Source organism: Lissotriton helveticus, chromosome 1_1 (genome assembly GCF_964261635.1).
Source record: "Lissotriton helveticus chromosome 1_1, aLisHel1.1, whole genome shotgun sequence".
NCBI classification, from domain to species: Eukaryota; Metazoa; Chordata; class Amphibia; order Caudata; family Salamandridae; genus Lissotriton; species Lissotriton helveticus.
The window spans coordinates 121,640,852-121,656,580 of record NC_136057.1 but is presented as its reverse complement, the minus strand read 5'-3'; the positions used below and the strand labels follow the sequence as shown (position 1 = coordinate 121,656,580).

The following is a 15,729-nucleotide window of genomic DNA, read 5'->3' as shown; positions in this document are numbered from 1 at the left end:
AACTGCGCATGCGTCAAGGACAGACACTCTTCTCACCGCGCGGGCTAAGGAGCCTTAGATGAACTGCGCATGCGCCGGGGACAGACACTGCTTTCTGCAGCGGCGCGTGGGCAAAATAAGGCCTATTAAGCGATCAACTGCGCATGCGCGAAAGATATCTACCGTTACAATCGAACTCCAGAAGTTGTTACAAGAAAGATTCACAGCATAGGCTCCGACAGCGCAGTGAAGGGCTACAGCTCAGTGCCAGGACAGGGGGGACGGGGTGCGCGCGAGGACACAATGAATGAGATGTATGTGAGTGCAAAGCCTTTCGGTTCGGCTCCTCTATGGGTCGAGTCTTTGCTCTGCGCAGGCGCAGTGAAACTGACCGGAACTACTCTGGGCATGCGCAGTGTGGCTGAGAGTCCTCTGTCCAGGGCAGTTCACAGGCTGCACTGCGAGCAAGGTCCTAACTCGGCGACAGGAAAGAGTGTCTTCGCTCCGCACATGCGCAGCAGTGACCAGCGGTCCTGCGCGTGCGCAGCTTTGAGACGCCATGTTTTGTTCGCGCGCCTGTGGCTCGGCGTGAGCGTGCACGTCACTCCGGGGGCAATAACACACCGGGACACACTCCTCACAGGCATCCGGGCCCCCAGCGTGCCCCCACCACTCCCCCAGGCCCTGCAGCCTCCACGAGCGGTGCACAAGGAGAGGTGAGGCACTCTAATCTCAGATTCCAAGCTCCATTGGTACTGGACTCTTTGCGCGTGCTGGAGACAGTGTCTGTTTTGCGCGCATGCGCAGTTGCACGGCGCGTGAGACTCTTTTATAGACCTGTCTGCAGCATCCCGGTTTCTAAGGTGCGTTGGTCGCTTTGTATCTGGGACATGTAAACAGCCGCTGGGGCTGGGAGAAGTTTGGAGCTGCTGCTGCCAGGCTCCTAGTGTGGTCATGGGACGGGCGGGGGGAGCATTGAGGTGTTCAAGAAGCTGAGTCAGTCACCGGTCACTACTTGTACAGACCCTCCGAGTGATCACAAGAGTGGCAGGAATTTGATGGTTTTGCAGATTATGTTTTCTGAGGAAACCAAAGCCCCCTGCAAGATGCCGCATTTGTCACACACCAGATACTCCTGCAGTGCAGTTAGGATGATGATACTAAGATATGGGCTGGATCTGTGCCTATTCCTGCGTACAATTAGTGTCATTTAAGCAATATATATTCGGAGGGCACGAATGTGTGTTTGTCGACGTGGCCGAACATACTATTCAGTGGACTAATAATTACTGTATTGAGTTACTCTTTCTCTTAACTATAATACACTTGCACCGATTATATGGGGCCCCGGACTGAAAGCTGGGTGTTTCCGGTTATCATACCAGATTTGGGCACAGATACTCATCCAATATGGCTGAGTTTACTAAACCGTCGAATCAGAGAGGGGGAGAGGTGTCATATCTCCCATTTAAAAAAAAAATAATAATAATAATTAATGCACCTTGTTTTTAAACTGCATAGCTAGAATATGACATTTTACTGAAGGTTTTATGTTGAACTGACTGGAGTAAAAAAAAAATAGGGAATATAACATGTCGTTTTTTAGATAACTATTTTTATATTGTCAGCATATTGTAATGATTTTAAATAATCGAACAATAAAAGCTTTTTCACCCGTCGAATCGGGCGAAACGGTCTAGCTATTGCACGGTTGGCACTCTTTTACAGTGCTTCTGGCATCCGGCTCTGAACTCTCGACCATACTGAGTTGCCGGGTGACGAGTGAGGATCACGGAGGATGCCGCATACAGGTTAGAAGTGACGCCGGTTAGAGTTAACTCGCACCACGCGCCCTTTTTCTTCCTAGATATGGATGTTTGCTCGGATACTAATGGTAGTCCCCGTTTGTCCTTTGTATTTGCCTTGTAGCATCCAAGCACGGACTATAATACCAAACCGTGCTTTTTGAAAATAGAAGGATCTTTACAGCGCGCACACATATCGTGCACTGATTTTGGGGTAAGCCTCATTTCTGCTTCTAATCAATACACACGGTATAAATAAAAACCCTCTGTAGACTAATGATTGCCGAGCACGTAATTAAAGCCACAAACCCCAACACTAGAAGTTGATGTATGTCACCGGATATGAGCACTTACCATATACTCACATAATAGATGCTATATAAGTATGATGCAAGGGCTAAATTTACACTTGTATGATAATGATAGTACCCATCATCTTTGTACAGATAATTTAACAAGATTGACGTTCAAGATTACGTTTATTACCCAGCCGATCTTAGGCTGGGTCGGAACTATAACCAGCCAGAAGGTATGTTTCTTACCTCCTGGTACTAAATAAATTCACAATCTTGGGATAATGAGCAGTTACTAAATATGGTCACATCTGGCTACCCTCTTTAGGCATACAAAGAGAAGTTGTACTCTACAAGGTAGGCCTGAGCTTTTCTGCTCAGTGTGTGTTTGGGAGAGGACACATATGAGTGTATTCTCACTGACGTATATTATTAAGTATAGTAATGCGCTTGACCGTTCCTACACTTTCCACCACGAGCACCATGGTTTTTCTTTGTGATGTTCTTGATCTGTTGCTTATACTTCAACCTTTAACCCAGGATATTGAGGGCTTTTGTCTCTTCCTGTCCCTCACCCTTTTTTTCCCCATCTACTACCTCCAAGTGCTGGTGGGATTTGTGATGTTGTATCACAACTTTGGAAATGTCATAGCATGGATTCTGCTAAAGTGATTTTAATGTTACAATGCCCGAGGAATTGCGGGATTACATGATGTTTTCTGTTTTTCTTTCCCAGCCCTGAGGAAGTCGTACGACGAAACACGTATTGGCTGGATTCTGAGCAAGATACTAATATTAAAAGCATCTTGTCTAACTATTGTGCTCATTCTGTAACTTGAAAGTAATTTAACTTGAAAAAATCTGTACTTTGGTGTGATGGGGCTTTACATGTACGTTTGAGATCTGCGGATCTATTTTAGGGGATTTTGGATGATTGCCCCTCCCTAAGCACCCACTAAAACAAATAATCTCCAGTAACCCAATATTGCCGAAAGACCTGAGAGTGCCATAATCCATCCAGGATAAAATCATCCCAGCTTTTCTCATAGAAAGTAGTAGTCTACTTTTGTGTGTGGAAGTGGTAGGTCATTCACCAAAGATTAAAGCCACAGGTTTGGATTCGGGCAGCGCTCTTTCAATGACGAGGCTTCTAATTTGTTACTGTGTCAAATCCATTGGGTCTGGGAACGAAACTAGAATATCTGCAAGAAATGTGAAATACATTGATTGCAACTGTTGTATGTATTCAGGAATTGCTGCTCCCCATCGGAATTGAGACACACATGTACATCAAATAATGCGGCTGGTGATACTAATGTTTCTGCGGAGAGATTGGACTTTTGTTGAGTAGTAGCTCTGATTGTAAATTATCCAGCTCCAAAGAATGCGTACCACACTTTTATCACAGAAATGACTGTATTTTATGAGGATTATAGCAATGAGTTACTGGTTTTGTCATAGAGATCCTTTTGCTATTCGTGCAATGTCTGGTGCACTACAGCACCGAGCACTGAGCTGGGAGAGTGGAGGGTCAGGTGCTGTATATTCAGAAATAACATGGGTTTAAAACGACCTGCTGACGAATTCCTTGTGTGTCCAAGAGTTCTCAGGCAACAATAAAAATGTAAAGATGCCTCCTGTGAATAATGTTCCTGCTGGAGAGAGATCGGCATTTTGTCTAGTGCCTGTTTTTCCTCATCATGAAGTAGCGGAAAGGGTTAATGTGACTACTGCAAAGAACGTGTACTATGCAGACCACTTAATGGCATTTTATGTGGCTAGCTCAATGAGTTACAGCTTGTCACAGAGGTCTTTTTGTTACTCGCATTTCATTAGTTACAATCCTAAAATGGCACAGTTAGGTATGAACTGTCTTCAAGAACCTGCATTCAAACTTTGTGTTATAGGTTAGAACATTCTTTTCTCCCCCAGTCTTTCATTATCCTAATGCTGCTAAAAGGGTTAGTTTGCGTAGATGAACATTCTTTTTACTTATGCCAATTACTGTGGTATGTTTTAAATCCTGAGTTTATGCTTCTCCAGACCATACATTCTTAAAATATACTGCATACTAGTATCTATGACGTGATTCCTACAACTTGCAATCCTCACCGTCATATGTAACATTTCCTATAGACTACATTTACACAGATATGATTCATTGTCTCTGTATAATGTGTGTGTGACGTATCGATCTCTGACACTCTACATTGTTATGAGCAGCTCTATAAAAACAAATAAAACCTATATGAGAAGGTAAGTACCCTTCCATCTTCATAACTTGATTTTGCGAGTGAGAAAGTGTCAATCTAAGTGTCACACATTTGGTCATTGGAAGTCATTCATAAGTACACTGAAACTATGAAAATGCCACACTTAAGCAATCTGAAACCTTGGTGCTATGGAGATTTAGTGTGCCTCACTCACATAAATGCACTGTTTGCATCAGAGCATGATTGATACTGCCAGGATTCTGTTCCAGTGTTAGCCAGCTAGGTGTTCGCTTGGGAACATTTAAGGGATGCTACTAATATTATGATAGTAGTATACCAGGGGAGTTAGCGTCTTCCTTGTGACTTTATGTAGCTCATACAGTCTCAATCTCCCTGATGTACGTACTGTACTATGCAAAGGGAGACCAACTTGGCCCATCAAAAGAGGTTGGAGAAGCAAAGATCAGTCATGGAAATGAATTAATAGTTACAAATTTTAATTTTAGATTAGGAATCTAGGAATAGGTTATCTGATTTAAAATAATCAATACTGTGCCTGTCAAACTGTTTTTTGTAAAGAGAGTACCACCAATCATTGTTCTTTTTATCTTTATTCCTTTCATAAGCACCCAAGGGCAAGAGGGCACCTTCATAAGCAGCTGCCACCACCACCAGCGCCGCGGAAGGTTTGAAGACAACCACAACCAGGACGACTCCCACCACCAGCTCTGCAGCCTTGGCAGATGGTTCTGCCGACCCCAGTAAATCATGTTTATTATTATTTCTAACTTGTAACTATTCCCACTAGTAAAAGTATGGCCTACATTTATACTATTTACTTTTCTTCAACTTTACTATCGAAGGTTTTTTATCCCTTCATTTTCCAGTGTTTTTCTATCTTGTGCGGCTGACTTTCTCCTGTCTGTAACTTTTTTCTGGTCCCCTTTTAGGTTTTGCATGGACATCGATTCACCAAAATGACAGGGGTAGCAGAAGTGACATCACACAGCCTTTGACCTTAATGAATCATATCATTTGTAAAGCGCACTACTTACTCGTGAGGGTCTCAAGGCGCTGGGGGAGGAGGTGCTGCTCGAAAAGCAAGCTCTGGAGGAGTCTTCTGAAGGTCAGCAGGACTTGGGTGTCCCGTAGGTGGGTTGGGAGCGTGTTCCAGGTCTTGGAGGCGAGGTGGGAGAACGATCTGCCGCCGGAGGTCGCTCTTCGGATGCGCGGGACTCTGGCGAGGGCGAGGTCGGCAGAGCGGAGCTGGCGGGTGGGGGTGTAGAAGCTGAGTCGTCTGTTGAGGTACAGTGGTCCGGTGTTGTGGAGTGCCTTGTGTGCGTGGGTGAGGAGCTTGAAGGTGATCCTCATGTTGACGGGGAGCCACTGCAGGTCTCTCAAGTGGGGTGTGATGTGGCCACGGCGAGGGATGTCGAGGATCAGGCGCGCAGGGGCGTTCCAGATGCGTTGAAGCCGTTTCAGGAGTTTGTCTGAGGCTCCTGCCTAGAGGGTGTTTCCGTAGTCCAGCCTACTGCTGACGTGGGCCTGGGTGACCGTTCTTCTGGTTTCGGTGGGGATCCACCTGTAGATCTTGCAGAGAGTGTTGAAGCTTGAGGAAGAGACGACGTTGGCCTGCTTAGTCATGGAGAGGGTGTAGTCGAGGATGACCCCTACGTTGCGTGCGTTGTTGGTGGGTGTTGGAGCTGTTCCCAGTGCGGTCGGCCACCAGGAGTCGTCCCATGCTGATGGGGTGGGTCTGAGGATGAGGACCTCCGTCTTGTCCGAGTTCAGCTTCAGTCGACTGTTCCTCCTTGGTGAGGGAGAGGATCAGCTGGGTGTCATTGGCGTAAGAGATGATGCTGAGGTCGTGCAGTCGGGCGATGTGGACGAGCGGTGCCATGTAGATGTTGAACAGCGTTGGGCTGAGGGATGAGCCCTGGGGTACGCCGCAGATGATCTCAGTGGCTTCGGAGCGGAAGGGGGGGAGGCGGACGCTCTGGGTTCTGCCGGAGAAGAAGGAGGTGGTCCAGCCCAGGGCCCTCTCTTGGGTTTGGCGTCATGGAGGCGTGTGTGTAGAGTGCAGTGGTAGACTGTGTCGAAGGTGGCTGATAGGTCCAGGAGGATGAGGGCCGCGGTTTCTCCATTGTCTAGCAGGGTCCTGATGTCAACGGTGGTGGCGATGAGGGCAGTTTGGGTGCTGTGGTTGCTGCGGAACCCGGACTGGGACAGGTCCAGGATGCTGTTCTACTTGAGGTAGCGGTTCAGTTGTCTGTTGACTGTCTTCTCGATGACCTTCGCCGGGAACGGGAGCAGGGATGGGCCAGAGGTTATTGAGGTCCTTGGGGTCCACCTTGGGTTTCTTGAGTAAGGCGTTGATCTCGGCGTGCTTCCAGCTCTCCTGGAAGGTAGCTGTCTCAAAGGAAATATTGATGGCTTGCCCGAGATGGGGTTCGATGGTGGTGCTGGCTTAGTTGAAGCTGTGGTGAGGGCATGGGTCTGACGGAGATCCGGAGTGGATGGTGTTCATGATCTTGATGGTGTCGTCATCGTTAATGTTGGTCCAGGAGAGCAGGTGGTTGGTGCGGATGGTGGTCATGGGGGCGGAGTTCTCAGTGGTTGTCGGGGCGGTCGTGGTGTTGAAGCTGTTGTGAATGTTTGTGATCTTGCGATGGAAGAAGGTGGCCTGCGAGTAGCATAGGTCCTGCGAAGGTGGGATGTCGTTGGTGTTGGAGCTGGGGTTCGGAAGTTCCTTTACGATGTTGAAGAGCTCTTTGCTGTTGTGTGCGTTGTTGTCTAGGCGGTCTTTGAAGAAGACTCTTTTGGCGGCTCTGATGAGGTGATGGTGTCTGCGGGTGGCGTTCTTGTGGGCTGCGTAGCTGTCCGGTGTTCGGTTCCGAAGACAGTTCTTTTCTAGCTTCCGGCAGGTTTGCTTGGAGGCCTGGAGGTCTTCAGTGAACCAGCTGGCTTTCTTGCTGCTATGGCTGTTGGAGGGTTTGTTGAGCGGGCGAGGGTGTTTGCGCAGTCGTCGATCCAGTGTTGCTGACGGCGGTGTCAGGGCTTTTTGGGATCGGCGGGTGGGCTCTGGGCGAGGGTGGTGGTTAGCTGGTCTTCGGTGTCTTTGCTCCAGTAGCAGCGGGGCATCTGTTGGGTGCGGTAGTGTGTGGTGGGTTTCCGGAATCTGAAGTGGATGCAGTGATGGTCAGTCCAGTGGAGTTCGCTGCAGTGGTTGAACAAGACATGGGGGCTTGCAGAGAAGATGGGGTCGAGCGTGTGGCCGGCGAGTCAGTGGGTGTTGTGACGAGTTGTCTGAGTCCGAGGTTGGCTAGGTTGTAGATCAGGATGGTGGAGTTGGTGTCGTTGTTGTTCTCAAGGTGGAAGTTCAGGTCCCCGAGTAGGATGTAGTCTGTGGAGGCGAGGGCGTGTGTGCTGACGAAGTCGGCAATAGAGTCGCTGAACTGTGGTTGGGACCGGGGGGGGGGGGTGAAGGGGGGGTTTATAGACGAGGGTTCCTCTGAGAGTGGTGTTGGGGTCGGTGTGGATCTGGAAGTGGAGGTGTTCGGTGGTGCTGAGGGCTTCGTCGGTGTGGGGCGATTCCTCCTCCTACTCCGTTGGTGCGGTCCCTGCTGGTGATCTTGTAGCTTTCCGGGATGGCTATGGCGATGTCGGGTGCCGAGGAGGGGTTCAGCTAGGTCTCCGTCAGGAAGGTGACGTCTGGGGTGGTTGAGTCGAGTAGGTCTCAGAGTTCAACGGCGTGTTTGCGGGCAGAGCGGGTGCTGAGAATCAGAGGAAGTTATATCATATGACCTTTAATCCTGAGTCTTTCCAGGAGGTGAAGTCATATAACCTTAATCCTTAGGACATCACAAGAATTGACATCACTAACATTCTATAATAATTGCATAATTATTATGAAGATACAAGTTAAACAAATGTCTGTTTTAATTTCCACCTGTATTATGGTGCTGATATGATCTTCGAAAGTGGTGGGCATTTGATCATGGTTGCCCCGCTCCCATATCCCACTGTTGTGCTCCCATATGCAAAGACTTACCTCCAATGTGCAGTAATCATATCTACAAAAACATCAGCGAACACATACAGAGGAAAAACCCTTTAAGTGCAGCTAGTCAATCATCAGTCTTAAAAAGGCATCAGCAAACACACACTGGGGAAAAACGATACCATTGTAATGAATGTGGAAGTAGTTTTCATGACTCTTCCGCATTAAGGATTCATCAGCAAAATCACACAGGGGAAAAGCCTTTCCAGTGCAGTGAATGTGTGAAAAGCTTTAGTCAGCTATCAATCCTGCAGAGTCATCAGAGAACACACACGGGCAAAACCATACCATTGCAGTGAATGCGGAAGTAGTTTTAGTAACTGCTAAAACCTAAGGATGCATCAGAGGACACACACTGGGGAAAGCCATACAAGTGCACTGAATGCAGGAAAGGCTTTAGTCGCTCATCAGTTTTACACCACCATAAGCAAAAACACACCTTCATTGAACACACATGGAAATAATCCAAGAGATGCAGAGAATATGGCAAGACCCTAAACACATCAACAATAATACTGACCCATTTGTGGACACACACAAGAACATAAAAGTGCAGTTCGTGTGATGGAAGACTTGACTAGAAGGAAAGAAATAAAACAGAGATATTTGTGGTATTATGAAAGTGTCTATTCTCAGCAAATATTCATTTTACTACATGGAGGAAAAACCAAGAAGTACCAGGAAGCTTATTGGGAGACTCGCATAATGTGGAATAAAAGAAAAGAAACATTGTATCTTTTCGAGTGAAACAGACATAAAGAAAAGCATCCAAGCACAACTGATCACGCTACTAGTTAAAGCAACACTATGAACAATACTTGGACTCATGGGTATTTTCAGCGAAATTTAGGGATTACTGATAAAACCCGTTCACCCATAAACCCAAAACAAATGTACTCCCATGGAATGCTCATCCAAAAGTCAAAGGTAGTTCCTAATAGTGAACAGTGTAGTATACATGTCATCCAATCAGCAGGATGGTAAAGAGGCTTTACTCTAGGGGAGTGACAAGCACAAGAAGAGCCAACACAGGCTGACGCACAACATGCAAAATAGGCAAGCTACTGACGACATTTATCAAACAATATCCTAGGATAAAAGCTAGATATGAGCATAGTTTTTGTTCTCTACACTAAATAATACAATCAACCACTCACTCACTCGTGTCTCTCTTTAATGAAGAGTGCTGTTACCATCAAATTTCCTGATACTCATTGTACGAAACATAGATGGAAGAAAGGCTGAGTCAGTCATACCGAGCTGACTGGTGTTCTGCCAGTTTATATTTCTATAAACCCTACCTTTGGAAGGCAAGAATAACACTATAACGTATAAACTCTAAAGTAGAAAATCACTTGTGGGAGGGAGGCAGCAACTTGAGTCAGTCACACGTAATAAAAGAGGCACATATTTCCCCTATTGGAATTTATATCATAAAACAAACATATATGTTCAAAATCTGACTCAATGCCGATGAATATAAAAGATATTTGAAAACTGTAGACTGTATGAAGTGCTTTTTTAGTGTCATCACTGCCAGACGTTCATGGGCATGTGACATTATTAAGAAATCGTTTTGGTGTAATAATGGAGGAAGAAGGTGTTAGATGAATGCGTGTGCTGATGGCGAAATCAATAATGGGGCACCTTCGAGCTTGTTACAGTGTTCCCATCAGAGTTCCATCCTGTACCGCCCTACATCATTTGGGAAAGCCACCATAAGTACACAAGGAGAGACCCAATGTACGATTTGGCGCAGCGTAAGCCTGGTGGTGAACAGTTACCCAATGAACTATGTATAGCAGGTCGGGATCAGGATGTAACTAGTAAGCAGTGCTAAATGATAAAGAAAATAAAGAATTTTTCAAAACGGTGGTGATTTAAAAAGGGGTGGAAGAAGGAAAATAAATTTATTAACAACCTTCTACTCCCACTCTCTAAAAACAGTGCAAATGGTAGTGTCAACAAATAACTACCTGGACAGTTCTCATAGTCAGGGTCGACATGTTTCTGCAGCTTTACCTGTGCCCCGGGGTCACCTACTGCTTCGTCAGGACCTAAGTTGCTACTGCTTGGTTAGTGCATCATAAACAAGGAAACTCAAAAAAGGTTAAATTAAATGTCACCTGCGATTCTCCTGGTGAGAGGACCGTTGGATTTCACAAATTCGCACACACATAGAAAAAAAGAGAGAACACGCTTGTTAGCAAATCTCTCAGCGAGGCTGAGAATCTCTACAGTGTCTCGCTTTAAATGGTAAATGATCCATCCCATTTAACACTTATCTTGTTCTAACAATAATTCACAAGCGAGCCAAGTTACCAATCGTGTAAAGAAACACTCACCCTATATTAAGGAGAATGTTGCCCCACCTCACCCGGCATTAGCTCAGGTACTACGGAGCCCCGCTCTGTGTAAACAACAAACACACGTAAAAAACCAGTTAAAAGGAGGTACTATCGAGCCAAGGCAAGCCAATCAACATAGCATGGTTCTACAAAACACTGAGATGTGTCTCGTGACTCACCTATCCGTCGGTACTCCAGACATCCAACTGGGCTGTCTGTGGGAGGTACCGACGGCGTGAGTAAGCTTGCTTATATAAGCCAAAGTGTACATACCGGGTAGTGGACGCCGCGCTCATGGCTGGAAGCGTCGTCCGTCCACTTCCGGGTATCCTGGGTGTCTACCCATTGGTCGGCGGGCGCGATGACGTGCTAGCGTCACGCTCGGATTGCCGGGCAATGTAGTTCTCCTGAAGCCCATTAGCGGTCATACTCGCGGAATACTTAATACCAGATCTGATGTTCCGGAGTGTTTTAATTTACGTTGTTGGGTGACCGCATCACTCCACATAATGTAATGTCCTACTAACAAAATTAAATTAGGGCAGAGTTATTAAACCTTTTCCCAAATCACGCATGTCAATCTGGACAGCGGCGCTTAATGCATCTTGCTCCAGACGCCCTGTTTTGGACTATATCGATCTATTGAATGACAGTGTCATCCTCACATGGAGCAAGAAATAGTTAGCCATAGCGAGGTCCTCCATAGGATGCCTATGAGTGATCGCGCCATTCCTGCATCATGTCATCTGAATGGTGTACAAAAAGCTTGTGCATGCAGGGGGCCACCAAGTGTAGCGTCACCAACGTTCAAGGGACTGATGGGCAATCTGGTTATGCCCAAGACATCTACCCATAGGGGACGACTAAATTCAGTTACTTCTCTGTCTTACTGAAAAACTCAACCCAACAAATAAGATCGTACTCAATGTCAGTATATGATAGCGCATCTCTGGCATCATGTCCTCATATAGATTGTGTACAGAAAAAATTATTACAAATTTAGTCACATGACACGTGTAACATTGGGAAGATTCATTGGTGATGTCGCAGAAGTACATCTCTTGAGGTATACAACTCATACAAGTCACAACACTGATAATAAAGTGCAGCTAACTCTAGAGTGACATCCAAGGAATATCTTCATTCAACCCTTGCTTGTCTGTCCCCAATTTGTAAACCCATCTTAAGAATAATGAAGATAGTACTGTAACTCTGCAAAAGCAAAGCCCAAAACATGGAGTTCCAGTATTCAGGAAAACGTAAGTGCCGACAAAGGCAGTCGAACCTGAACATAAACGGAAAAATCTTGGGAAGTACCGTCAAGGGCAAATCGGTGGTTATACCAGTCTCAGTTGTGCACCTCCGTGCCTGAAGATGAAAAAATGACCTCTAGAAAAGGAAGGCAACACTGATCAATCACTTCTAATGTAACCATGTCCAATACCAGCTCTGATCATGAGGTGGTTACAGCAGTACTCTGCTTCCTAAAGTGATATCAGGCCACTATTCAATGCTGGGGGTGTATTGTAAACTCTTTCAGGCCATTCCACAACAACCAGCGAAAAGCACAGTTAACTGAAAGTTAAAAGAAATGAGGGTTCTGCTATATAAAACCAAGAGTACTGTCCCAGTGTGCACCGACCAGAAGGAAGATGGATCTTTACCCGCAAGCTTGCCGAACCATTATCCAGTCTAAAGACACAATCACTCATAAAGCAGCCTTACACACGTTATGAGTGTGGTGAGTATTTGGTGACCTTTTCATTTTAGTGTTTAATCGGAAAGCAAACGAGCAAAATATCACACGCATACAGGGAGTGTGAGAATAACACAAGTGCTTTACCAGTCATGTTGGCCCTTCAGAAAGCACAGTCAAGAGATGTAGAAAAATACAAACCCGACTCAGAGACACTAACCAAGAAAGAAAAAGCATACACTTGCAGTGAATGTGGAAGTAGTTTTTCCGAATCATCTAAACTCATGAGTCATCAGCGAACACACACAGGGGAAAAGCCATTCAAGTGCAATGAATGTGGGAAGAGCTTTTGTCAATTATCAACCCTAAAACGCCATCAGAAAACACACACTAGGGGAAAACCATTCAAGTGCTATGAATGTGGGAAGAGCTTTTGTCAATTATCAACCCTGAAAGAGCATCACAAAGCACACACTGGGGAAAAACCATTCAAGTGCAATGAATGTGGGAAGAGCTTTTGTCAATTATCAAACCTAAAACGGCATCAGCGAGCACACACAGGGGAAAAATCATTCAAGTGCAGTGAATGTGGAAGTAGTTTTAGTGAATCTTCAACATTAAGGATTCATCAGCGAACACACACTGGAGAAAAACCATTCCAGTGCAGTGATTGTGTGAAGAGATTTTGTAGCTTATCAGTCCTACATACACATCAGCGAGCACACACTGCGGAAAAACCATACCATTGCAGTGAATGTGGAAGTAGTTTTAGTCAATCTTCAACATTAAGGATTCATCAGCGAACACACACTGGAGAAAAACCATTCCAGTGCAGTGAATGTGTGAAAAGCTTTAGTCTATTATCAAACCTAAAACAGCATCAGAAAACACACACTGGGGAAAAACCATTCAAGTGCAATGAATGTGTGAAGAGCTTTAGTCGATTATCGCACCTAAAACAGCATCAGGGAACACACACTGGGGAAAAACCATTAAAGTGCAATGAATGTGGGAAGAGCTTTATATGTTTATCAAGCCTAAAACAGCACCAGAGAACACACACTGGAGAAAAAACATTCAAGTGCAGTGAATGTCTGAAGAGCTTTTGTCATTTATCAACCCTAAAAGAGCATCACAAAACACACACTGGGGAAAAACCATACCTTTGCAGTGAATGTGGAAGTAGTTTTAGTCAATCTTCAACATTAAGGATTCATCAGCGAACACACACTGGAGAAAAAACATTCCAGTGCAGTGAATGTGTGAAAAGCTTTAGTCTATTATCAAACCTAAAACAGCATCAGAAAACACACACTGGGGAAAAACCATTCAAGTGCAATGAATGTGTGAAGAGCTTTAGTCTATTATCAAACCTAAAACAGCATCAGAGAACACACACTGGGGAAAAACCGTTCAAGTGCAGTGAATGTGTGAAGAGCTTTATATGTTTATCAGACCTAAAACGGCATCAGAAAACACACACTGGGGAAAAACCATTCAAGTGCAATGAATGTGTGAAGAGCTTTAGTCGATTATCAAACCTAAAACAGCATCAGAGAACACACACTAGGGAAAAACCATTCAAGTGCAATGAATGTGGAAGTAGTTTTAGTCAATCTTCAACATTAAGGATTCATCAGCGAAGACACACAGGAGAAAAACCATATCATGGCAGTGAATGTGCAAAAAGCTTTTGTCAATCTTCAAAACCAAAAAAACATCAGCGAGCACTCCACCATCACCATCAATGAACGTGTCTATTCTCTGCTATTGTTTATTTCCCTAAAGCTAGGAAAAACATGAAATATCAGGAAACCCATTGGGAGACTAGCACAAAGTGGACTAAAAGTAAAGAAACATTGTTGGTTTTTATTCTGTGAGAGAGTTATAAAAAAAGAAATCCAAGCATACCTGACCATGCTACCTGTAAAATCAACACCCTGAACAATGTTTGGATTAAAAAGGGTATTTTCAGCTAATTTTAGAGATTAGTAATAAAACATATAAACCCAACACACTCAAAACTATTTAACAAGCACAAAATGAAGATTCTTCAGAGCTGGCTGTGGTTCTGGTCATTTTATGCATCATTAATAGTTATGTGACAGCGGCCAGAGAATTGTGTAGAAAACTAGAAGTGAAAGCAGGAGAATGTGAGCGGCAGCTCTCTGGGTTAACCCCTGCAGTGCATGACATTTACCTCTGAAGCTCTGATGTGGAACAATTGATGATCAATATCCGAATTTCCGTCTACGAGCCGTACTCGTCAGCACATTACACAACCTCGCATTTCATTAGCAACAAAAAAGTTAAAATCTCAAAGAAACTTGGCTCTACGCCTGGCTAGGAAAAACCCAGGAAACACAAGCTAATTTAACAACTACATGCGAGCACGAAAAACCTTCAAATCATCTATATACAAGGACAAAAAATCACATCGGATCAGTTCTGGCTGAAGCTGGTTCAAGCAAGCAAGAACTCCAACACAAAGTTATGCTTGTCTCTAGTTAACAGGGGTCCTTTAGGTAAAAGTGGGCATGGTAGCGCAAATATAACCTCAGAAGAATGGACTCAGTTTGTACCTAAACAATTCTGCGACCACTCAAACAGGGACGGTCATTCTAGCCCCCCATCAACTAATTTAGAGTTATTACCTTTTGAAGCCCAACGCATTGATAAGACCGAGCCTAACAACTTAGCTAATCATGTCCTGGAAGCAAAAACATTTGACGGAATGGAGCAAAGCGAAGACCCCTTGACGAAGACCTTGACTACACCAGAAGTGTTAAGAAACAACATTGCCTGTACAATCAGGAAAGCAAGGTCAGAAGGAGCTCCTGGGGCTAACGGTCTTCCTCAGGCCCTGTTTAAATCATACGCAGTTTTGTGGTCGGACCTCTTGGCACCCCTGTTTTCATACTGTAGGCTAAACCACAACATCCCAGAGTCCTGGAAAGGCGCTATTATCCACCCAATCTATAAAAGTGGAAAGAGAAATGACTTCCGAATGATAGTTCTCCTCGACATTGAATCTAAATACTATGCCAGTATTTTGCTGGAAGTGTTGGCTTCTAAGCGATGTCAGTTAACCGCGGCTCTTACACTGCGTGACATTGTGCGCATGCGCATTGCTGCTTTAACGAAAATCAGGTTTTCTTGCTTTGTGAAATCTTTATTAATACGCTGCGCGTTGTGTGGAAATGGCGTGTTTACTGTTCTTTTAGTGTGCAATGTTGATACATGTAGGGCTGTCCTGCCACCATGATATAAATACATATGATTGCCTCATTTCAATATAAAGATTCAGGTTTTCATAATAAATAACAGAACTTTGT

The 15,729-nt window shown here is 44.9% G+C and overlaps 1 protein-coding gene across 1 annotated transcript; it reads left to right on the top strand.

Moving 5' to 3' along the window:
- The first annotated feature begins 12,546 nt into the window (after positions 1-12,546).
- Positions 12,547-14,145, top strand: LOC144759662 (uncharacterized). Its single transcript, XM_078646496.1, has one exon. The coding sequence runs from the start codon at positions 12,547-12,549 to the stop codon at positions 14,143-14,145; it is 1,599 nt and encodes a 532-aa protein (XP_078502622.1).
- Positions 14,146-15,729: the final 1,584 nt, after the last annotated feature.